General features: G+C 42.7%; 5 protein-coding genes across 8 annotated transcripts; 1 reads left to right on the forward strand and 4 right to left on the reverse strand.

Moving 5' to 3' along the window:
• Positions 1 to 1,516: 1,516 nt before the first annotated feature.
• LOC124188725 (pachytene checkpoint protein 2 homolog) lies at positions 1,517 to 3,345 on the reverse strand. Its single transcript, XM_046581537.1, has 7 exons — positions 3,160 to 3,345; positions 2,940 to 3,099; positions 2,465 to 2,875; positions 2,200 to 2,393; positions 1,973 to 2,126; positions 1,806 to 1,915; positions 1,517 to 1,732 (listed from the first exon to the last, which is right to left on the reverse strand). Exons 1-7 carry the CDS (start codon positions 3,216 to 3,218, stop codon positions 1,561 to 1,563), a joined length of 1,260 nt encoding a protein of 419 aa, XP_046437493.1. The 5' UTR covers positions 3,219 to 3,345; the 3' UTR covers positions 1,517 to 1,560.
• Positions 3,346 to 3,485: 140 nt separating this feature from the next.
• LOC124188735 (40S ribosomal protein S21-like) lies at positions 3,486 to 4,164 on the forward strand. The gene is made up of 5 exons (XM_046581554.1): positions 3,486 to 3,584; positions 3,650 to 3,711; positions 3,786 to 3,921; positions 3,981 to 4,036; positions 4,097 to 4,164. Exons 2-5 carry the CDS (start codon positions 3,662 to 3,664, stop codon positions 4,104 to 4,106), a joined length of 252 nt encoding a protein of 83 aa, XP_046437510.1. The 5' UTR covers positions 3,486 to 3,584; positions 3,650 to 3,661; the 3' UTR covers positions 4,107 to 4,164.
• An 83-nt stretch (positions 4,165 to 4,247) lies between these two features.
• LOC124188727 (F-box only protein 11-like) lies at positions 4,248 to 9,660 on the reverse strand. Of its 2 annotated transcripts, none has more exons than XM_046581540.1 (11): positions 9,350 to 9,660; positions 8,916 to 9,266; positions 8,685 to 8,850; positions 8,424 to 8,620; positions 7,990 to 8,352; positions 7,617 to 7,919; positions 7,121 to 7,534; positions 6,761 to 7,056; positions 6,414 to 6,690; positions 5,972 to 6,346; positions 4,248 to 5,908 (listed from the first exon to the last, which is right to left on the reverse strand). In XM_046581540.1, exons 1-10 carry the CDS (start codon positions 9,453 to 9,455, stop codon positions 6,009 to 6,011), a joined length of 2,811 nt encoding a protein of 936 aa, XP_046437496.1. In that variant the 5' UTR covers positions 9,456 to 9,660; the 3' UTR covers positions 4,248 to 5,908; positions 5,972 to 6,008. The 2 variants fall into 2 exon arrangements, with proteins under 2 accessions (XP_046437496.1, XP_046437495.1); XM_046581539.1 differs by having other exon boundaries at positions 7,121 to 7,537; positions 9,350 to 9,659.
• Positions 9,661 to 10,163: 503 nt separating this feature from the next.
• Positions 10,164 to 19,705, reverse strand: LOC124188728 (protein Smaug homolog 1-like). 3 transcript variants are annotated; one of them, XM_046581541.1, is made up of 11 exons: positions 19,104 to 19,705; positions 17,833 to 18,083; positions 14,500 to 14,623; positions 14,301 to 14,435; positions 13,813 to 14,149; positions 13,553 to 13,748; positions 13,282 to 13,478; positions 12,661 to 13,195; positions 11,994 to 12,548; positions 11,631 to 11,914; positions 10,164 to 11,565 (listed from the first exon to the last, which is right to left on the reverse strand). In XM_046581541.1, exons 2-11 carry the CDS (start codon positions 18,056 to 18,058, stop codon positions 11,371 to 11,373), a joined length of 2,784 nt encoding a protein of 927 aa, XP_046437497.1. In that variant the 5' UTR covers positions 18,059 to 18,083; positions 19,104 to 19,705; the 3' UTR covers positions 10,164 to 11,370. The 3 variants fall into 3 exon arrangements, with proteins under 3 accessions (XP_046437497.1, XP_046437499.1, XP_046437500.1); XM_046581543.1 differs by lacking the exon at positions 19,104 to 19,705 and adding an exon at positions 18,501 to 18,533; XM_046581544.1 differs by lacking the exons at positions 17,833 to 18,083; positions 19,104 to 19,705 and adding an exon at positions 15,223 to 15,712.
• A 964-nt stretch (positions 19,706 to 20,669) lies between these two features.
• On the reverse strand, positions 20,670 to 23,574 carry LOC124188729 (GRIP and coiled-coil domain-containing protein 1-like). The gene is made up of 9 exons (XM_046581545.1): positions 23,431 to 23,574; positions 23,157 to 23,323; positions 22,935 to 23,093; positions 22,714 to 22,859; positions 22,506 to 22,637; positions 22,295 to 22,439; positions 22,068 to 22,232; positions 21,858 to 22,011; positions 20,670 to 21,790 (listed from the first exon to the last, which is right to left on the reverse strand). The coding sequence occupies exons 1-9, from the start codon at positions 23,519 to 23,521 to the stop codon at positions 20,877 to 20,879; spliced, it is 2,073 nt and encodes a 690-aa protein (XP_046437501.1). The 5' UTR covers positions 23,522 to 23,574; the 3' UTR covers positions 20,670 to 20,876.
• Positions 23,575 to 23,581: the final 7 nt, after the last annotated feature.

Below are 23,581 nucleotides of genomic sequence, written 5' to 3' on the forward strand. Positions count from 1 at the left end.
AAGAGGCTGTTGATCCTACTTCTTAACTGTTAAGTCAACAGATGTAAAGCAAAGAGCTAGTTATCAACAATTTTAATGTGTAGCCGTACTGTAAAAAAGTTGATCAACTTAATTACTTTAAATTGTTTGGAAGTGCTTCTGTATGTGACGAAAGCTGCAAACAGTACATGTAGGAAGCCTGCTAGAGGAACACCTTTCGCCAGCTGGCTGCAACAAATCGCACTGCATAACACATTGGACTGCAATGAAGAACCTAAGACTTCAACATGCTGTTAATAGAAAAGTAAAAACTCTATTATTATCAGAAACAAAGTCATCAAATAAATAAATGTGTAACCTTAGGGTTACACCGACATGATCACTTTTACTGTTATGAAGTATTTCTACATGGGACGAAACGCACAGCCGGTACGTGCAGCAATAGACGACATTTTAGGAGTTTCAGGCCACATGATCAGATGGAATTGCCAAATATAAATTGTAGGCTATGTTATCTGTAGATGCTCAAAAAATTTACATTAAATAGCCTCAAATGAATACAATCAAGAGTTACCATTTTGATGACGAATATTATAATAACAGGGAGAATAAGTTGAGTTGACTTAGGTCGTGAGGCTGTCAGACTGTCAGCAGCCATCTTGAAAATAACGCGTAAGGCCCAACATTGCCGTTTTCAGTTTTGCAACTAAAAAACGTCCGCATCTGGCATCTCTGCAATTTGCAATAGAGTCAATCAGCCAAAAGCGGCAAAAGTTTGACTGTGATCACTACTGAATGCAAAGTGTTCAGTTTAACGACAAATTTTTTGATTGATTAAAATTAAAACAAAATCGTGTTAGAATCTTGAATAAAGAAAATGTCGTACCAGATCCGAGATCGACCTGATAAGTCCGTATAATGTCTATGAACAATTGGCAAATCACAGGCCACTTCAGCACAACTTCATAGTTGTTACCTTTATTGATGCTCCGGTTTCGGTAGGATGTCTTTTTATGTAGACTTATTATGCAGAAAGACGAATCACAAACCAAGAGACATGATAACAGATAAGTTGTTTGGGATTTGGGTAATATCTGACTTTCTTGATGTTCTTTATCGTCACGCAGCCAAATTCGATCAGGCTGGTAAAAAATCACAAACGTAGCAAAATAAAGAAAATTAGAAAAGTGTGGTTCTGGCGCGCCATCAGAGACCAGAGGTTGCGTTCTTTTCGGTATCGACATGTCGTATAATTAATTCAATTTAAACTTATCAATCAGGCAACTGCTATTTAAAAATTAAATCTGAAACCTTGGTGATGTCGCCAATTAACTCCAGGAGTCGTTGAAGGCCTCCATCGGGACTCTGTCGACGTAAGTCGCGTAGCCAATAACAGAAGATACTATTTTCAAATAAAAAAAAAACTCCTTTTTTAAATGCAGCTAATCTAGTCAATTAAGCAAATTACTTTCCATTTATAACTCAACTCTAAAAGTGTGTAGGAATTGAATGAAGTAACATTGTGAGGACGCCAGGATTTTACAATAGAATTCATCCCCGATCAAACTTTTATTGACAAAATCATTGTTGGGGCATAACACTTCGATCGTCAAACTGCTTCTGGATTGTGCGCTCCATGGCGTTCAGAAATGATGACAATGTATTATTTGGAGTATCGATACTATGAATGAAGACCGAACAAGTGAGAAACGGTATTTTCCGTAAAGTTCGACCGCTTAACCCTTGGCTCAACCTGAATTAAATATTAAGATTTTCATCTCATTTTTAAACAAATCGAATATATACAATGCACAATTCTTATTTACTTGGAAAGACTCCACAGTTTCATGGTGTGACTGTCCGTTATTCCATCGAAACATACTTCTTCTAAATCTTGAATCGTTTTTAAGGAGCCAATGGTTTTTAAAATTTCCGTCTAAAATATTTGTACAAATAAAACAGATGGACGGAACAAAATTATGTTTTTACTTACTCTTATCAATTCCAGAAGACAAGAATAATATATCGCATATATTGCACGAGGAGTGGGAAGTCCGATATATTGTTTGATATCTGCACGATCAACAAAGGCCAAATCTATTGTTTCCGATATATTGGATGTTGAGAGGATTAGTACATTGGGAAAGCTGCAACAAAAGAGATAGTTTTCGTTTTTAAACTGGCAAAAAAAAAAAAAAATTAGACGATTGTAATAAATACCGTTTAATTTGATCTATTTGAGTCAAGAGTGCGTTAACTACCCGAACGCTATCAGATGGCTCGTTACCACTGCCTGAGGACTGACGAGCACGCGCCAAACTTTCAACTTCGTCGATAAGTACGATTACTAAACAGTCTGGATCTTCTACCAGTTCTTGAATTCTGGCAAACATTTTCATCACAAGCTTGCCACTCTAAAATCATACAGACATACATGAATTATTTAATAGAGATTACTTATTCACAAAATATCAAAATAACTTGCCTCAGAAAACCATTTTGAGAAAAGACTATGAGAATTAATCTCAACCAGTTGGGAGTTTAAATATCTGTGACTTAATCTTATGGCCATTTTCTGAGCAAGAGCTTTACACAGGGAAGTTTTTCCAGTTCCCGGAGGACCATGAAGAAGAACAACTCTATTCCAGCTTATTATATTACTGTTAACCCCACGATCAGAAAACAGCATAGTGGTTTGTACAAAATTGAGTAATTCCACTTTAACATTAGTGTCATATATTAATGTTTCCCAAAGCCCGTGGAACTCCAAAGAAGGAAGTTGCCAATGTGTGGCAGCTGGTACTTGATCCTCTTTGTCATCAAGTTCTTGTAATTCAGGACCACTGTCTTCAATGGTAAAAATGTGGTACTGGTGCTCAACAGGGCCACTACATACCTTGAAAAAAAAAGAAGTTCAATATTGTCTGTTAAATTAACAAAATTAAAGCAATATATCTTACAGAAATGTTTCCTCCCATGTTTGTGTCATCGTGAAAGGTTATCGAATCCACATTTGAGCACAATAAATCTATTTCATTAGCTTCTCCGTGGTATTCTTTGATACCATATTTCTCCACATATTCTTTCAACGAGGGATTTAGCTGTTCTCGTGTTAACCGACTGAAGTAAAAATGTATTAGAAAACTTGAATGCAATCAACTAATTGTTAAAAATTGTTACCTGGATAATTTTTGAACTACTTCAACATTGATAATTGTATGAATTTGATTACCATTCATTTTGTGATGTTAACAAATTAACTGAATAAGAATAAAACAATAACTGGAGCTTTTAATTTAAATGAAGAGTATGTAACATTGAAAAGATGAGAAACTGCAAATGAATTCGAAATTGTTTGCCAGCTGTTTTTTCTTGCCAGATATACAATCTAATAAATATAAATTTTTTTGATATAAAAAAAAATACTATCAGTATATAATTGAAAATAAAATCTGAATGATTTGAATATAAATTTAGTTTTTGAAATAAAGTTTAAATAATTTTATTACATTTGGCAATTTCCTAGAGCAAAGCTTATGTCGCCTCCTCTTGCTGTCCGCCATTGCACTCAACGTGTTTCTTTCCTCTGATCGCTGTTAACCAAGGTATTAGTTTCTAGTTTACTCTTGCATTTTCAGCTAGCAAAACAATCGTTTTTTTCCTCTTTTAGACATCAATCAACATGCAGAACGACGCCGGAGAAAACGTTGACTTGTACATCCCTCGTAAATGGTAAGAATAAATTGTCTAGCCGCATCAAGTTTCGCGATTTTCCTAACACATATTTCTTACGCTTTATTTTTCAGTTCTGCAAGCAACAGAATCATTCATGCTAAAGACCATGCTTCAATCCAAATCAATGTTGCTGATGTTGATGAGAAGACTGGCATGGCTCTACCCACCTTCAAGACCTATGCCATCTGTGGTTCTATTCGCCGAATGGTAATCCTCAGCTACATGTTGTACTGAATTACAAATTTAATTAATGTATGGTTTGACAGGGAGAATCAGATGACTGCATTAACCGACTAGCCAAGAAGGATGGAGTTCTTGCCAAGTATGTCTTGCTACCAAAATTCAAAAGTTACCATTTACTAATCATGTTTTATTGTTACAGGAATTTCTAAATTTTTGATTGTCAAGTTCTGGATGGGTTGAATGAAAATACATTTTTTTCTACCCAAATTTCTTACCTTTTTCTAATCAATTTTTTTAAAACACGTACCAAAGAAAATGTAAGATACCCTACGAAATGAGATATTTCAATCTAGTACGCAATCTTGTATATATTCTCATACGCCGTTCTACTGTTGTTATACAGTCATCGCGAAACAAAAGTTGGGTCGTACAAAAAAAATTTACCTCTGAAGATGGGGATCAACAAAACGGAAAATGGCGATGGGAAAAATCTATCTAGTGGTAAGGGAAGCTGAAAGAAACGTGTTGTACTTCGAAAACATAATCAGGCAAGAAAGGTAATGGAAATAGGGAAATCAACAAGATGCTCACACAACTAATTCAAACATTCAATATTGCAAAACTGTACAAAAACATTTTCAGGAAACAAGTCTACACACGCGGTATATATTCGGATTCAAAATGATGACGACACGGTGGCAAAGTAGTCGGGGATAGAGACGGTTTACCTTACATTTCAAAAGTCTTAAGCATGAAATTATTTCGTAAAACCATTTCAATTGCCATCTTGCATCGTGCGGTTGCGATAGAGAAAACAGAACAAAATGAACAAAGAAGAAAACGAGATTAAGCGACGATGACGATTTGAACATTAGGAGAAAAATATAACTTTTCACTTTTTTCTTTCACAAAATACGAGAAAAAACATTGATCAGTCGACGGTTTGGCCTGAACTAATTCATACTACTTTCAGCCTCTTCTTCCGTTTTCAAGGCGAAGAGACAATTCCAAAACAGAATTGAGTGCGAAGGGGAGTGGGGGGGGGGGCATGAAAAATAACGAGACAATCAAGAGACTAAACCAGTTTACAGGCCAACGGTTGATGAACAGGTGGCATTCAGCACAAGACGACAGGAGTGATAGCCCTTGCACGTCTCAGTATAACAAAAATGAAAAAATAGGTAATAAGCAATGCTATTCACAGAAAATTTCGGTCGACACTTTTGCTTCCGAACAAGAACTGCCGTGTGCTGAACTTGGGCTGGCAAAATACAGAAGAGATTGGGACAACAATCTGAGAAGAGAGGACATGGCACTTTGTGTAGTTTCTGGAAGCTGCGCGTTAACTCACGCCACTTGACCACAAAAACTGACACCGGACATAGAGCACTTATTGGAGTCGCTCAATAAATTTTCCTTTTTTTTTTCCTTGTCCCGAAAGGCCATCACTTCCGTGGCTCTCACACTAAAACACACACACACACAAAATAGACACGCGCACAAATCAGTTGCTCAAGGCCAACTAGTTGGGATTTTGTTTTCCTCCAACACGAACTGTGACGCTCCAAACCATACGGACGCAAGAGACACAGGCACACAATTATATCGGCATTCAATTCAAATGGAGGAGAGAAAAAAAACACTAGCGAAACTAAAGACAATTAACAAAGGAAAGGGGAAAAAATAAAGATTTGAATATGTTGGTGTGTCGATCAAGTTATTTCACACCATAATAGCGTCCTTAATATGATGGGGGCCAAATCTTTTCTGACAATATCTCAAACCCGAATATTTTCGGTGTCGGCTTAATACGAGCAACCGTTTTGATTCTACACTTTTTGCTCCGTCGTTTACAAAAGGATAAACGCGTTCGCAGATGATGAAGGTAGCAGATGTCCGGAGGGCGAGGCACAAGCTCCGTTTCACCAACGTTAGTAAAAACACACATCCTCGATCCACTACGATGCGGCCAATAGAAGACAATTAAATGTCTGCTCACCGCTGGCTTCAACTTGAATAGCAGATGAAAATTAAAAATCCATTTGAAAAATGACAACGTCTACGCGACATTTACCTCGAATAGGTGCCATAAGATGTTGAACGACGACCTGTTAATTGACCATCACTGTATGAGACTCTACGGGCGCTGCCGAGTCGTAAAGTGTGTCGGTGTCTTGCGTAGACTCTCCCTGTAGTTGGCACTGATTGGTCAACGTGCCGGCCCCGCAGTCGCAAAAAAAGCGATCGTGACGGATAAACTCCACGTCGTGCCCGGCATGACACGTTTTGATGCAATTGACGCAGATAGCGTTCCGGTCCGTTGTGTTGCAGGTGCGACAGCGGTAGAAATCGTGCATTGGGAAAGATGTGTAGGAAGAGATCTTGTAAAGACACTGACCACCATTCACGGCCTTTTCAACCGCGTCTTGGTTATTGAAGATCTTGTTCCCTGTTTTGATTGATTTAAAAAACAAAACATATAGATCTATAGTAAAATGAAGATAGTAAATACACACCTTTACAAATAGGTGTGACACCCGATGCCAGGCACAGTCCCCCAAATCGGTTGTTGAAGATCTGGTTGAATTCTAATGTGGCCGTCGCGTTGTTAGTAATCTCGATGCCCGCCGCTAGCCCGTCGAAAATACGATTTCGCCGAAGGATCGGGTGCGATTGCGTTGAGATCAAAACTCCGGCCTGCGCGTTGCGGAAGATATCGTTTTCTTCCAAGATTCCTTTACCACCGTTAAAGATGCAGATTCCACCGTCTCTTCCGTCGTAGATTTTATTGCGCTGTCAAAAAGAAAAACAAGCGGTCAAGCACAGTAAACATTTCTAACTTAATAATCTAAAATGAACTTACCTTTAATGTTGGATTCGAATCTGTTTTTATCCAGACTCCAGCCATTGCATTATCAAAGATTTCGTTCTGTTCCAACAGGCCGAGTCCTCCATTGTAGACGAGAACTCCGCCGTTTTGTCCACCCCAAATCTTGTTCCGGCGAATGATGGGATTGCTCCCCGTTCGAATCTGCACACCACTGTATAGATGGTTGAAGATGTCGTTGTCTTCGAGACGGCCATGTCCATTATCGTAAAAATAGACACCCACTTGCTTGCCAGAATGAATTCGGTTTCGCCTTAAAACAGGAGTCGATCCTGATGAGGTGTAAAAAATGGGTTAATTCAATTCAGAGGAGAAGTACAATTATCAGTTATTTACCTGTGGTTATCCAGACTCCAGCCAGGGTATTGGCGTAAACTTCATTTTCTTCTATGAGTCCCTGGCCCTTTTCGTGGACGTAGATGCCACCGTGTTGGCCGTGATGGATTTTATTGTGCCGCACGATTGGATCACTGTTGGTGCGGATCTGTATGCCTGCCAAAGCGTTGCCGTAAATATTGTTGTGCTCAATCAGACCGCGGCCTTCTCCAAATATGTAAACGCCGCCTTGGTGGCCGTTGTAGATTTCATTCCGACGGATGGTCGGATTTGAATTTGAGGTGATCCAAACGCCCGCAAAGTTGTTGGAATGAATCCGGTTTTCAATGAATTGGCCCTGACCGGATTCGTGAACGTAAATGCCCCCCGTTTGGCCGTGATGGATTTCACACCGCACCACAGTCGGGTTTGCTCCTGCTATTAAATTCAAATGAAGCAACAATCAGATTTGTTAGCGAAACAAGGGACGCATTAAAAATGGAAACAAGTCACAAACCTTTCACTTCAAAGCCAGCGATTCTGTTGTTGTGGATATTGTTACTCTCAAAATAGCCTAATCCGTTGTCGAAGGTGAAGATGCCGACGTCTCGGCCGTGATGGATATGATTCCTTCTCATAACCGGATTGGCGTGATTTTTCACCCAGATGCCCGCCAGAGCGTTGCGGCTGATTTCGTTGTCCTCATAAAGACCCTGAGCGTGGTCGGTGATGTAAAGGCCAACGTTCTCGCAGTCGGATATGTCGCAACGGCGGATAATGGGTTCCGCACCAGACCCGGTTACACATACAGCGGCGCCCACTGCAACATTCGGAGAAAAAAAGATTGAGTCACAAAGCAATGACCAATACAAATGACGACAAAAACATACCGACGGAGCTGCTGCGGATGATGCAATGGTCGATAACGGGTGAGCAATTCTCTCCAATTTCAAGGCAGTAATGTTTGTGATGCGGAACAGACGATGAGATATCTGGACTGAACTTGAGCGTGACGTAGCCCAGGTAGGAAGATCTCGCACCTTCCATAAACGTCACCGTCGATTCCGTGTCTCGTTCGATGGTAACGTTTTCGGCCACGTTACCCGAAGAACAACCTAAAATGTTGACGTTGTTCTCCACTACCAGGTACTCGCGCTGGTAGGATCCCTTGTGCACGAACACGAGCGGACTCTCGGCGTCGTCGAAAAATTCCAGCGCCGACTGGATCGTATCGAAATAGGCAATCGAACGACCTACAAGAATGGAAAAAGAGATGGAAAAATGATAAAACGTTTAAGCGACGCCAAAGACTTTCACGACAAACCTTTGTAGCGTGACGGGTATTTAAGGGCCTTTTCTTGAAATCCCGGCCTGACGTGGACGCCGTGATTGAGTTGTTTGAAGCTCTCTTTCCAAGGATTGTCGTATTCGGATTCTTCTATCGCTATAAATTCGTATTTGCAGATTCCCGTGTGAAACAATGGCGTGTCGTACTCAAAAACGCGCTGATACAACGTTTTCCTGTCGAGACAAAATGTTGATGAATCTCTGAATGATAATCTCGGAAATGTTTACACCAACATACCAAAGCTCTGTGTCGTTAGCTATACTCTGGAAACGTTTACAGACTTGACTGACCCGACATAAATCTCTCTCAAACAGATAACTGAATATGCATATGAGAACTTCATCAGGTAATTCATACTGGAGGTAATGAGCTGCACTTCTTTGCTCATCAACTGAGTTGCCATCTGCAAATTGAATATTAAAACAAATTAGGAGACAGCCAGGATAAAACGAAAAATATTTGTCGTACTCTCAGATGATGTGTAGCAGGTTCTTCTCGGCCTCTTTCTTGCAGGTAGCATACACGTTGCATAGCCACTGGGACCAGCTGCACAAGCTGAATTTGACGAAAGGCTGCCACTCGGATTGCAGCCTGACGGGTAGTTGGGTGCTACAGCTGCAGCGGCAGGATCATGATGTGGTGACTTGCGCCTCAGATCATAAGGTGGTTGGTGTCCAGCAGCTGAGGCCCCACCGGTGACTAAACCAACAGCCGAAGGGACAACAGGTTGAGGAGCAACAGATCCTGAGACTGGATTTTCATTGTTGGCTGACGATGCATTGTTTTGGAGATTTCCTTCACCTGCCCCTTCTTCCCCATCTAAGGAAAGTTTGTTATTGTGAAACACATTTTGAATGAGAAGTGGGACTGATGTGGGAGAAAGAATGGCGAGATGGACTTACCAGAGTTGACGCGGGAGTTATTGCTGGCAGCAGCACCTCTCTTGGTGCCCTTCCGTTTCGACCTTCTCAGGGAGTAGAGGGGTGAACGCAGCGAGGGACTGGGCATTTTGCTAACGATTTTCCCACTTTTCTTGGCGACAGCACAGTAAAACAGTGAAGAATGTCCAGATATGATGATAAACTTGCGAGAAACAATCACTACGGGAGGTTCATAATGCTTTTTTCATGGGAATATCTCACTTTTTTAGTGTCAACACAACTTGTGACTGAGCGCATACACCATCGGCCATCTTGTACAATGTGTTCTGCTAGAGACATCTATGATCGAAAAAAGGAAATGGACGACAAATCTTTTCTTTCGTGGTAAATGCTTCAGGCAATGGCTTCTTTTTCTTTCTTTCGGCTTTTTCTGTATGTGTGTGTGTTAGTCACATTTTGTTTGGGCTAGTAACGCATTTCCCCCGTTTTCCCTTTCCTTACAACAGAAAATAAAAAGGATAGAGCCCTCGTATTGTGGGGGCCTTCCGGCGGCATCGGCTGAAATGCTTCTTTGTCCAAACAGCTGTTTTTTTTGGTTGTTATTTGATGGATGTTTATTATCCTCCCACGCGCCGTGAATCAAGTCACGAAACAATAACAGTCCCGAAAACCACCTAGAAAGAATAAAACGACACTTTTTTTTTGTTAATCAAGTTCTTGTATTTTTTCTTCGATTAGAACCCACCAGCCAGCAATCGTTCGTTTTGTCAAAATAGAAGGCCCATAACCAGCCATTATTTCTTGATGGAAGGGGGGATGATAATAATAATAAAAAGACGACGAAAAAGATTTAATCCAACAAACATAGAGCTTTCAAGCGTTATTATTATTACAACCCCACAGAGAGAAAGGAAAAAAGAGACACACGAAAAAATAATAAAAAATAAAAAAAAAAACAATCGAATAAATTTTTTGAGGGAAATTTTTTCTCCAAATTGCTAAATTTTTGTTTCTTTTTTCTTTTTCCTCCTCCAATATTTTTTTAAATCCTACGTTCCTTTTTTTTAAATTTTTTATAATAATAAAGTTTAATAACAATCGAACACTATCGAGGGACGAACACGAGCGCGCGTGTCAAATGTGTGTGGGCCGGCCGATCCGCTGCGCTGCAACGAACGGACTTTTTTTTTTCTCTTGTTTTGAGACGAAACAGAAAATGTTCAAAATGCGGCACGTACTACGTCAGCTTTAGAAAGAGAGAGAGAACACATTTTGGAAAGAGAAACAGAGGGGAAAAAGAGAAAAGAACACACACAGAACACACGCAATAATACAAAAAAAGAATCGGTTGGGGTTTTCTTCTTTCTTATTTTTTCTAAATGGTGGTTGGTTGGGGAAGATGGGGAAAGTGCCCTAGAAAAAAAGATGAAGAAACCAAATAAATTGAGCTCTATCGGATGTGTATAACATATATCGTCGACCTCCTGGCGCGCCCAGCTCTTATCTATTTGCCATTGATCCTACTCGACACACAATTGTTCTGTACAAACTAAAATATTAGAATTTCTTTTGTTTAACGTCATTTTCAAATATAGCCTCAACGTGTTGGGGAAAAAAAAACAAATTTGACAAAAAGGGGAGAAAACATATTCCGTCACCAACATCATCACGATAGCAAAAACGTAAATTTCTGACTGAAAAATAAACCGGAGCTAAAAAAAAAAAAGAGAAACCAGAGAAATTAAGGAATCGGAAAGAGAAAGGATTGTGTGTCTGTGGTTGGTTGGTGTGTAATACATACATATATATATTATATGTGGTTTGTGTGTGTGTGTGTGTCTGTACTGTACGTGTGTAAAAAATATAGAGTCTGAGAAGAAGGAGCGAGGATAGAGTTGATTGAGCAGATTGTACAAATGTGACCAAATAAATCTTTTTTTTTTTCATCTTTTTTTAATTTTAATTTTGTAAATTTTCTTTCAATATTCACTTCATCTTTTATTCTTTGTTTATTTTTCTGGAGAAAGCAAAAGGGCGTCTCTCTAGATGTCGTTGGCTCCTTCGAGCGCGTGTTCCGTCATGCTGAGGCAGAGCGACTCGAGGCGATGATTCAAATCCATTTCGGAGGCGTCTCTTTCCTGGCTGAAGAGCAAACTGCTGTTGTTGATGACGCCACCATTGGCCATAGGGGCTGACCTGGCCCGCTGGATCCCCAACTGGCTGGCAAATGGCAACGACTGTGCAAAAGAGAAATTGCATTGACTATTGCGGCTATTTTTCGTAAGTAAAGAAAGAAACGAACCTCTGACGGAAGTTCATCAAAGTGCATCCGGTGTGGAGGAGAGAAAGTGAAGGGGTCGGGAGCAGCGACGCCGCACGACAAAGAAGAGTAGCCCTGCGACGACGACGTGCACGACGACGAAGTAGAAGAGTAGAGCGACGATTGATGCGACAAGGCGCTGACGCAGAAACTGTTGCGGTGCTGGAGTGGTAAGTGCGATCCCACTTGGAGGGAATGCGGATTGTTGTGCGGCGAGGTGGTGGTCGGCGCCGGGCCGGGCCGCATTTGAGCCGCGTTCACACCTCCTGGCCAAAACAAAACAAAAACAAAATGTTATTATTCCCGAAATAACACAAAAGGTGGAGGATTAGCTGATATTTATACCAGCGTGATGGGTGTGCTGGCCATAAGAATTGTGGGTGGGGCTCTGTCCAGCGAATAAAGGACGGGCTAGACTGGGACTGGGGCACGGACTGGCGTGAATTCCCCTTTGCTGCTGCTGCTGCTGTTGTCTCGGCGGAAAGAGGCTATAGGCATTGGGCGGAGCGCATCCGAACGAAGTCTGGGCAGCGCTGCTGCCAGCCCCATCGGCGCTATAGAATCCAGGGTAATGAGCCACATTGCTCCATCGACGGGCGAAACGAGCTTCAGAGCTCTTTTGCGGCCCACCGCTACCAACAACACCGCCGTTTGTTGCATTCACAATTGCCGAATTGTTGCTACCGCGGCTGCCGGGGGCTGTGCCGTTGCCGAGTCCAGCAGCCGAAGCCGAAGGAGCCAAATTGTTCCAAATGCGATGGGCCTGTTCCTTCCATGACGCAATGCGCCGACGTTGGCGTTGGGTGAAAGCTTCGTGACTCAAGCAGCGGTCCATCAAAGCCACAAACTGGCTAACGTTGTCTTCGGCCGGGCAGGACGAGACCAAAAGCTGCGTGCAAACTAATTGAAAGAAAGGGAAAATGGTGATGATTGTTATTAGCAAACGAGAGAGAGAGAGGGAGCTAGAGAAAAACGAGTCTTTAATGAAGAGAAAGTTGATTGTACGACTTACTTTTGCCCAAAAGGCGAGTGATTTGTCCCGGCAGGTCGTCGAGCGACAGGTGAGTCGGCCCGCCAAGCAACTCCAATTCGTTACCGAAGGCGGAGCGAAAGTTGCCCGACGAGAGATTGTCGCCCAGCCCGTCGTCGGCCGACGTGTCGCTGCCTTCCTCGGCGCTGTCGACATCCGGAGCGGCCGAAACGATCACCGTCGGCATGTCAGAGGCCGTCAGGGTCGACCTGCTCGACTGGCCAATGGTCGACGGTGGAGAGGCGGGCGGCGGCTTGGACAGGTCGCTAGTCTCCAAGGCAGTGGGTGAGCCGGTAGAAAGGCCTCGAGCCGCCGCCAAATTGTCCATGGACCCGTCGAGCGACGAGTAGCCCGAAGTGTCATCTCTCGTCATCAGCGGCGATGGCGACGGACTCAAATTGCCGATAAAAAGCTGGTCGTCAGCTACGGGTGGGCCACGATACGGTTTGATGGGCGTCGACAGCAAATTTTTCAGCTCACTCAAGGCATTATGCAAACTGCCCGTGTCGACGACCTCCTAATAATGTCAATTTGCAGGGGAAAATAGGCAAAATTAAGCTTATTTTGCTGCTATTTTTAAACTTTTAGCCAATCAATTCTGACCTTTTCTAATTGAGCCAAAAGCGTGGGCCGCTCGCGGAGGCGGAGGATACTCAGGGCAATTTTGTGTCTGGCCCCTTTGGTCACTCCTTGCAGTTCCAGCTGCTCTTCAGTCAGCGCCAGCATTTCGTCGTAAGTGAGCAGAGAGAACAAATGAGCGTACTTGTGCAGCCGCAATCCTTTCAGCCACGACGGGACATCTGTGCATCCACAAGGTAATGAAATCAAATCACATTTCTATGTTTAGCGAATTGACACAAAGGGATTGACGGACCTCTCATTCCGCTTCCGGGGATGTGGAAAGATGACGGTCGGTGGTTATCGTCGCTGTAAATCGAGTCGGATCCGCTTCCGCTGCCGGAAGAGGCCAGCGAATTCTGAGGCGACAGGGGACAGTGAGATAGGCCGTTGGTCGTTTCGCTCGGGGACGATAAAGACAAGGATCTCGGCTTGATGCGGCCGTTATCGTTCTGGAATTTTAGTTTAGTTTAGTTTTTCTCTTTTTGGGGTGTGAATGGATAAAACAAAACGGACCTGATTACTCCCCCAAGGATCTTGCGGATAGACCATGGAATTGGACGGTGGAGTCAGGCTGTTACTGCGCCGGATGCGCTGGATCGTGCAACTGGACGGTGGCGGTTGTTTGGTTGGTGGACCCAATCCGGCGGGACTGGGCGAACTCCAAGGATCCCATTGCCCGACACCATTGTGCGGCCTCTGTCTCGTTGCCTGTGAATGGAAGGCATCCGGAGATTGCGGATCCGACGGAGGAAACATGTCCAGTCCGCCTTGATGATTGCTCTCCAGTAATGACAGCGCCATATCTTGATTTCCTTCGTCGTCCAGCTGCCGAATCAGCTCAGCCAGTGACCTGCGTGTGGTGTGTCAGATGTAGGTCACGATTAAGTACAGACGGATAAAAACCGTCCGCATTGTGCAGCATATTGTCGTCTAGTTTATAGAGTTATTTGAATCCAGGAGGGTGAAACTCAATCTGGCCATTAGGGTTAGTATTGGATTACCGTTTGCTTTCCAGCGAGAGGGCCGGATGAATGAGAGCGTAGGTGAGGAGCTGCTGAATTTCGGTCGACTGATGTTGAGCGCTGGATGGCGAAGGTCCCTGGTTAGGATCGTCCTCCAGGAATGAGGCCAACAATCTGCATCGATTCAAACTTTTTCGTTGTATATTTCACTGGGGATAAAAATGATAAAGGAATTTACCCGGGTAGGAGGTGGATGTATCCTCGGACTCCATCAGAGTTGGCCGGCCGTAACAGCGGCAGGTAATGCAACAGTTGAGAGACGGCTACATCGCGTGACTCGTTGCGTAATCCGTTCAAAAAGGCTGGAAAAGAAAAGGGGAAAATGACATTTACAGACGAGACAGAGAAAAGAAGAAGAAAAACTTTTGTTTTTTTCTTGTTTTATTTTTCTCCTTCTTGTGGCATTGACACACTTTGAGAGAGTGAGCGCACACAGCGAGTGAGCGAGCCAAAACGTCGACAATCGACAAAGATAATCACTCGACGAAAACGACAACGACGACCGACTCTTTTGTTTCTTTCGGGCATACCAGCAACTGGCCAAGGACGCACACTTACTCGTCTTGTGGAGCAAACAACAAGTGAAACCCCTCAGGTGCGGATCCCGCCAGGAGTTTGAGAAAAACAATTTATGCATAGCAGGACTCGTTATGTATATAAGCTACCAAGAGAAATTGGAAAGAAAAAAACAAGGATCATCATCTCTGAGAAGAGATGAAAGTGCCGCCGGTGGGGTTTTCTCGCCGTGAATAGAAATTGCGAGTGCGGTTTTTCTTTTAATCACGAGGGGTTTCTTTCCCCTTCTCCCGATCAGAAAATTGAGAAAGCGACAGCAGCAGCACCGGCCCTTCACCATTTTATTTTTATTTTTACGAGCGACACAATTAAACTTTCGTCTTACCCGTCATGTCTTCATGGATGGCGAACGTTTTCAATGACCTAATCCGATTTTGCGCAAAGACGAGCAAACAAACAATCCACTTTGAACAACAACAAGGCGCACAACAACAACTTTAAACACTGGCGTGAACCAACTCTGCTCCTAAAACACTAGTCGCACACTCCATCCAACGGGTCAAAGTGAAAGTGTTTGATTTCCAAATATTCAGGCCAATTGGAATCCGATGGAAGAAAAAATCCTAGCGACTCTACAGCAAAGTGGCCTGAATGTGATGAAAAGGTAAATAATAATAGTCGTCGAATTTAAGAGTGTCGATGAGGAGTTTGAAAAAGGGACGTCCGGACTGGAGCAGCGAGGCCAGCCGACTGTGCGGATAGACTCAACAAGTCCAACGAGAGAGGGAAAAGAGAGAGAGAGACAGTAGAACATAACGTGTTGTGCGAGGCCATAGAGACTAGAGAGAGAAAGAAAGAAACACGTTGGGAAAAAAGATCTGAAAAGAAAAAGAGCTTTCACCCTGGGTTAGTGTATGTGCTGTGCTGTGGTGGTCCACCAGCGGTTGGCCTCGAAGCTCTGGCCCCTCCCGTTTCTCCTTTGCCGATCTCCCCCCCGCCACCTTTCCCTTTCTCTTCGACCGTAGAGTTGTGTATAGAAAACACACGCCGACTGCGGCTACAGCAGCAATATGGACGAAGACGTTCTCTCTTCTCAACACACACCTCTCTACACCTTTCTCTTCGAGTGTGCTCCGTGTACGGGCAAAACTCGTCATGTCATGTCTCTCTCTCTTTTATTTCAGCTTTCCTCTTCAAAAATCGAATCGAAAAAATGTCTTACAGCTACTACTGCTGCCTCCTTCTTCTTCTATCCGTTTCTCTCTTTGTATAGGCCTGTCCAAATACGGTCGACTGCAGCTGAAAGAGAAAGCGGCGGCCAACCGGCCCATCGACTAGTATCCCCCCTTCGTTTTTATTTCTTCCAACAAAAATGTGGCAAGTTCTTTTTCGTTTTTTAAAAATACCTCTCTAAACGAGCACCTGTAATTCACTGTTTGCTCTACCTTTCCTTTTCCGTCTGACCACAAAGAAGAAAAACCAAATTTTTTAGCCATATCAACCACGCCCAGTTGGTTGATTTCATTTGCCAGATAGAAGAACTAAGCCGTTGAATTGGTAATTAAGTCTGAGATACTGTACGTACGTCTACATATCAAGTCGATCGAATCCATTGTTTCATTCCAACCGGTAGCCCATTTTTGAATAAAATGAACAAAATTTCTATCGCCAAAATGAAATGAATAAAAACAAAACGTCGAGAGATACGGTCACGATCTGATGATGTCACGATAGTCAGACCTCTAGTGAGATTGATGACTGTGTAGATGATGCGGCACCTGTTGGTTCGGACAGACCAGAAAAAAAAAAGAGAAGGGGATCGGGAGAAAAAGGGAAAAAAACTTTCTCAATTTTTGCGCGGGATAATATGGCGAGTGAACGGCACGGATGAATTTGTTATTTATTCCGACCCGAACCCACGACTCCCGTCGCTCATTCCCGATCCATCTGGGAAATTCTCCATTAAACAACACACCTGAAAAATACGAAACGTGTCTGTGCCTCCTCCTACCGACTGGGTTGCACGTCGCTGCCGTTCATAGAGCGGCGTGAAACGCGTCTAGACCTTCGTCGTCGTTCAGCAGTAGGGGAAGAAGAAGCCAAAAATTGAGGGGAAAGTACCTGGCCTGCCCTAACACACACACACTCTCTCTTTTTTACATGATATTTTCCCTACTACTATCGTCCGTCGTCATCTCTCTACTACGCAGAGTGAAAGCCAAGAGACTCTCGGTGGCCGCCGGTTTGTCCCGGTCGTCCTCTAGATCGCCAATCCCGACAATAGTCAAAATTAGACGATGCAGCAAAACCACGCAGACTGGCAAAGTGAACTGGATTCTTTTTAGTCATCCGAAAATGCGCTGAATCAGCGGCGACCCGAAAAAATAAAAACAACCCACCGTAGTACGCGTGCAATAAAAAAGACCCATGCTTGCACACGAGTTCACTTTTTTGGCGAGACGCTCATAAATGTCTGACACACGTTATTCGGCGGGAGCGTGTACAGTTAGGGGAAGAGCGGCCGACACACAAGGCAAGGCGGTGTGTGTGACCCAGTTCTTTCACTTTTCCCAAAAGATTCAAAGTGTCCCGGGAACATTGCCAGAATAGAATTATTTCAAAAAAGAGAAGCGCAACTTGTGCGCAGCGCATTCGGTACACATTTCGCAAAATTTAGAAAAAAGAAAAAGCTGCCGTGTGTGGAATGGCATCGTAATTAAAAATTGTCGACATTGTTGCCGTCCGCCCGTCCCTTATCTTTCTTTCTTCAAACGAGTTAGTCGTCGTCGCAGTAGCAAGTAGTACAAGTAGTGAAAGCCTCTTTCAGTTTGGCGGTAGCCGTAAAAAATTCGCTTTTTAAATAGGACCGATATGATTGCATATGGCGGGAGACCTTAAAAAGACGAATAAAAAAACAGTTGCCAATCGGGTTTTTCGAAATGAAGGGAAAACGTCCAGCAATAATAATTAATGAATGAATAAAGGAAAATCTCACCAGGATCGTTGGCCCGTTGAATCTCCTGGCGCCAGATGGCGTTGGCGACGAGTAATTGTTGCTGGAGAAAGGAGTGGATCAGGTGAGCGGCTTTGGGATTGGCCCGACTCAGCAATTTGACGGCGATGGTGGCCTGCTGGGCTCCGTTGCAACTCTCGAACCAAGTTTCAAGCGGCTCCAATTCCTCGACGGTGAATTCACGCGGAGGCTGCGGCGCCATCACCATGGCATCACCACCACCAATGACGACTCTGCACCAACAACAAATATTCAACAACAACAAACAAGCAGCACATCCATCACAACACCATCAGTTCTACTAAACTTTTTTTGTCCATCAAAATTTTTTCCTTCTTTTTCTTCTCTCCTACCAAAGACAAGAGGCGACGTGGACTGGTTCATTCCGGCGTGATTTGTTTTGGCCTCGGGTCAGCTGAGCCATCGTTTGGCATTCTGACAAAGTACTACATTTTCTACACACCCACCACAGACGTGTGTGGGTGTACGTGTACGAGACACAAAACCCAAACACACACGAGACCTACGACGGAAGGAAGACCCGATCCGTTTGTTATTGCCAAACGTCGTCGTCAACAACGGCGTCGTACACACACTACTAATATCAAATGGTCATCTTTAATTTTAAGGCTAATAGAAAATAAACTCACGCAAGCGCAGACAACTAAAGAAAGTTTTCCATCCAACTGATTGTTGTGATTCGATGAGAAATCAGACTAATTCGTATGAGGCCGAGCGTTTCACCTTTCACCTGGCCCGGAATCAAAGTCGTTACTAGGGAATCGATTGAATATAACCTGTTGTTGAGTCTATTCCTTGGAGAATACATATCGACCAGTTGGATCGAATCAAGGTTGCTACATTATTATGATGAGACAAATATATATACGACATGCCATTCATTAGCTAGGCGAAATCATTTTCACAAGTGGTGGGGATCATTTCTCATTTGAGCCACCAGCTGTTGGGCAGCCACCAATGTTTTTCCCCTTCAGTGGTGTTGTTGTGCCAGTGAAAGTTTTGAAGCCGAAAAAGAGCTAGAGGGCAAGATGGAGTCGTTGGGGAACGGTCGAAAAGAATGGATGGGGAAAATGTCGGTCAGTGGGTCGCTACGGTAGAAAGTGAAAACTGGGTCAAGTTGTCCGAAAACGAGAGAAGGCGGTTCTTTTTCGCACACCGAGAGAGTGACGGAATCAAATTCACAACAACATTGAGGCCCAGCAGCTGATCAGCACGCAGACTACTAAACTTACCCTGCACGATCGGCGTCCAATCGACTATGATGGCGGGCTGACCGACGATCCAACACATTTCTCACTGCACACAAAACGTTCAAGGTGCTAGGCAGCACTACAAATTGTTGACTGATGGCGTGGGAATTGAGTTCAATACTTGGAGTCACCACCACACGATCCAACCACCGACAAACACACAAGTTTTCACGTCCGTACGTGGAGCAGCAGACCTCGTTTTCGGCCTTGGCTACGCCGAAAGTTATGGAGCTGCTGCACACACCAACTTTTGTGTGTGTTTCTTTTACTCTCTAACCCCCTCTATGTTTAGCAACCCGAATCGTGTGACGTCACGGGGTGCGGCTAAAGAGCAATCCTTTCGCCCTGCGGCACTTATTCAGGATCTTTTTTCAGCCACACATCCAAGGTCTTTTTGATCTCGTGCCAATTTAGATATGCATCCGAATGATTGTCCAACACACACAAAGAAGAAAAGAATTATTCATCTTCCAACAAAGCTCACGTGATAATTCAGTAAAACAATGACAAACATTTTGGCGAAGCTTGGAAAAAGTCGCTTCAACGTCAAATTTTCCACGACGCCAGCACCAAAAACAGATCGTCTGCTATTTTCTAACGTGCGCAGTTTTGAAATAATCCTAACGTTGGAAAATTATTATTATTCGCCGGATTTTTATTGCTAGACTATATACCACATGTTTCACACATCCCCACTCTCAAGTCTGAGGAAATCGAAAGTTGTAGGCCCTCGGGGCAAACTTAAATGTACACGTTGATCTTTTTTTTAAAAGCCATCGGAAATGGGGGGAACCAGTCGGCCGTAATATTTCTCTCTCTCTTCTTATTATTCCCCTCTCTCTCTCGTGATCCAACAGACAACTAAATAATGTAAAATACCGAGCGTGCGTTCAATGCGACCGGTTTCTGTTACCAAAAAGAAACAAAAGAGAAACTCGACGGCTATATAGTTGCTCCTGCACGCAGTCTATATACTTGATAATAACGTGACTGTTACGTTAGCATTCATTCACATCATTTTCATTATTAGAAAACCGCCCGCAGAGTTGCTGTGTTGTACAAACACTTGCGTATGGACTCGATGGTAACTGGACCCAGACGGAATACATTCGAGATATTGTTTCGCCTTTTCTTATTTCGCTTTCAAGAATTAAAAACAAGAAAGAAAAGATTCTTTCACTTTCTCTATTCTCGCCGGGCAAAAGTGTTTTGCTGTTTTGGATTTCCTCTTTTTATTGTTGGGTGTGAATGCAGCAGCACTTGTGTGTGTCTCATTCAGCAGAAATGGGCTCCGAGACGAGGAAAATTGTGCAACACAAACTGTTTCAAGGTCTTCGATTGTTGTTATTCAAAAGATTCTGTATAAGGGATTATTCACCAGCGTAAGGAGGTCAACATCAAATTAGTAACCTACTTTGATATGATAGACGCGTCGAACAGTAAACACAAAACGTGACACTGATAGAGTCGTCATTTCTCTATACAATAAACGACGATTATCGCAACATTTATGACTGAATGGCCATTTCTGTTCGACAGATGAATATATAAAATGTTTGACTGTTGGTATATTGAGATTAAGACAAATCGATTCCATTTGAAATTCGAGTGGTTTAACTGAAGCAACATAATATAATATATAGTCTTATGAAAGTAATACAAGGGCACTTGGAAATGGAAAGAGTGAAAATTTGCCGCAGAGGCGATTTCCAACTTACTAGGAATAGCTGGCGGATAAAATGCAGCAGGACTGGATCAAACCAAATTCAGTTTCCATTTGGGATGCTGGGATCGCACTCGCTGGATCTCTTTCGGTGAAAAATGGAGGCAGGCGGCGATGGCGTTGAACATGTGAGACTGAGAGGACGGATCAGAGTGGAGAAAAAACTCCAAAAGGACGTTTTTCAGGTATTCCAAATTAGCGCCTTCACGCGATTGATTGCGCTCCAAACGAGCCAGTTCTTCGTGCAGATGCTGTTTCTGCTCGGCAACTTTATGCTCCATGGTAACAAAGGCCATTTGCATTTCACGGAGAGAGGCTTCCAGCTGATTCTTGGAACGACGCAGACCAAGAATCTCCCCCTCCTTCCGGGCTAGTTCTTCCACGTAATGCAAAATTTGCCCACCACTGGCAGAAGCTCCTAACGTCATCGAGGCAAGAGGGGCCAAGGATTCAGGCCACTCGTCATTCGAGTCGCTGGTTTTAGTACTAGAAGTGACAGGAGACAAAGCCGATCCGCTTTTCAAGTTTAACGATTCGCGGAGGCTGGCGAGTTCTTCGTCCTTTTCCTGCAACAGCGTCAGGGATCGCTCCCTTTGCTTTTGAAGCTGTTGCTCCATATCGGCAACACGAACACGACACGTGCGTTCCATTTGGCCCATTTCATCCTTCCACTCGCTACGCTCTTTGGCCCAAGATTCTTGGATCGATCGCATCGAATCCTTATGCTCCTCTTCACCGTGTTCCATTTCACTGCGGAGGAACTGGATTTGAACACGCATTTGATTGACTTCTTCTTCAGTGTGAGCTGCTACGGCAACTGCTTTTACGTCGACTGGTTTTTCATCGCGTTTGTACCATTCAAGTTCATGTTTCAGTTGCTGCAATTCCAACTGACAGGCTTCGTGATGATCAGAGTCTGAACTGGCATTGTCTAATTCAAAAATCGCTATAAATTGAAATAAAAGAAAAATTACTAATTTTTAAAAATCAGGAAACACCACTAAACAAATTACCAGCGAGATTAATGTTTGCATTCGACCGACGGTTGACTTCCATTAACCTATTTTTCAATGAAGTTATTTTATCGATAATTTTTGGAACGTCATATTCTTCTTCGTTGTGATTGGAAGCTTGGCTTGGTGCACTTTGCATGGTGTTCAATTGCTCCTGATAACCAAAAAAGTTTAAATACTCATCGAAATAATAATTATAGTGATACGTACCCTAAGTTTCGAGACAGTGGACAGGTCTTGTTGTCGTAAACGGTCATAGGAACCGATCCGCTCGGAAAATTCCGCCAAGCGAGCTTCTAAACTGGCAACTCTCTTTTCATGAGCTTCGGCTAGCTTTCGCGCATCTTCCTTAGCCTCGAGCGCATTTCGCTGTTCCTGTATTTCATAAGGTAAAGTTAAACATCATAATCACCTTTCAGTTTGGACGAAATTTTTACCTGCTGGATAGCCAATCGGTGGTGTATCTTTAAATCAGCCATTTCGTTCTGAAGTTGCATCAAATGAGATGGCTGTTGGAGTTTTTGCTCGGCAGCAAACAGTTTCATTTTAGTTGATTCAAGTTCATTACTGAGATCCCGAAACCTAAAACATTTAAAAATAAATATTTAAAATGACATATTTCATAACAACAGTTTATTAGGGCATTACTTTCTTTCAGCAACTTCCAGTTGGTTTGAAGACTGGTTGCTAGCTTGGTGTGACAATCTAGATTTACTATTGAGTTCTGATTCAAGGTTTTCTCTTTTTTGCCTCTCTTCTGCAATAGTTTTCTGCAGTTCTCTGCAGAAAATGAAATATTATTTAAAAAAATGAAACTGGATGAGAGATTTGTTACAGAATCACTTGATTCACACACCTCAGAATCACTTGATTATTTGTTGACTCTCTGCTTCTTTCAGCCTTTTCAGTGCTAAGATTAGATTTAAGCTCAGACAGTTGCTGCTTAAATGACTGTGAGGCAATGTCTGCCTGATTACAGGCACCTGCTAATGCTTTCTCCAACTATAAAAAGGAAAAAAATAACCTACACATGATTTTCTTATAATTTAATGAAATTCAACCAACTAGTAAACTTACACTCTCTTTTTCTAGTAAAAGTCTTTTGCGATCTTGTTGGAAATTAGCTTCACTTCTTGATTTTTCAGCAGTTATGGTTGCCAATGACTCAGATAAAGTAGTCAACTGGGTTTTCAGTAGTCTAAGAGTATCTCTTTCCTTATTTGCAGAAGCTCCATCCTTAATTTAGTAAATTATAACCATTAGGATTCAGAAAAAAAAATTTCATGAATTATATAATACCTCTGTGTCATTCTTAATGCCTTCAAGAGATGTAGATGAATCAATTCCAGAAATATTTTCTGCAGAATTTCCATCATCTGCTGAATTTTTGGCCTCAGCCAAAGCCTTTAAACTTGCTTCCAAGGCTTCCTTTTCTTTTTGAATGCCTTTGTAGGCTTGAACAACATCTAAGAAACACACAAAAATAATGAAATTAAAATTATATTAAAAAACAATGTGATGGTAGAATTCAAACTTAAAACACTTCAAAATATTTAAATAAAATTAAACCTACCCCTCAATTTCTTCTCATAACGACCAAGCTGTTCCTTTTGCTGTTCAATTACTTCTTTATATTCCTTCTCTTTTTTTGTTAATCTATCCATTTCTGCTAATTTATTTAATTTCTTCTATTTACCTACATTGTTTTTTTCGTTTAACCACAT

Source organism: Daphnia pulex, chromosome 2 (genome assembly GCF_021134715.1).
Source record: "Daphnia pulex isolate KAP4 chromosome 2, ASM2113471v1".
Lineage (NCBI taxonomy): Eukaryota > Metazoa > Arthropoda > Branchiopoda > Diplostraca > Daphniidae > Daphnia > Daphnia pulex.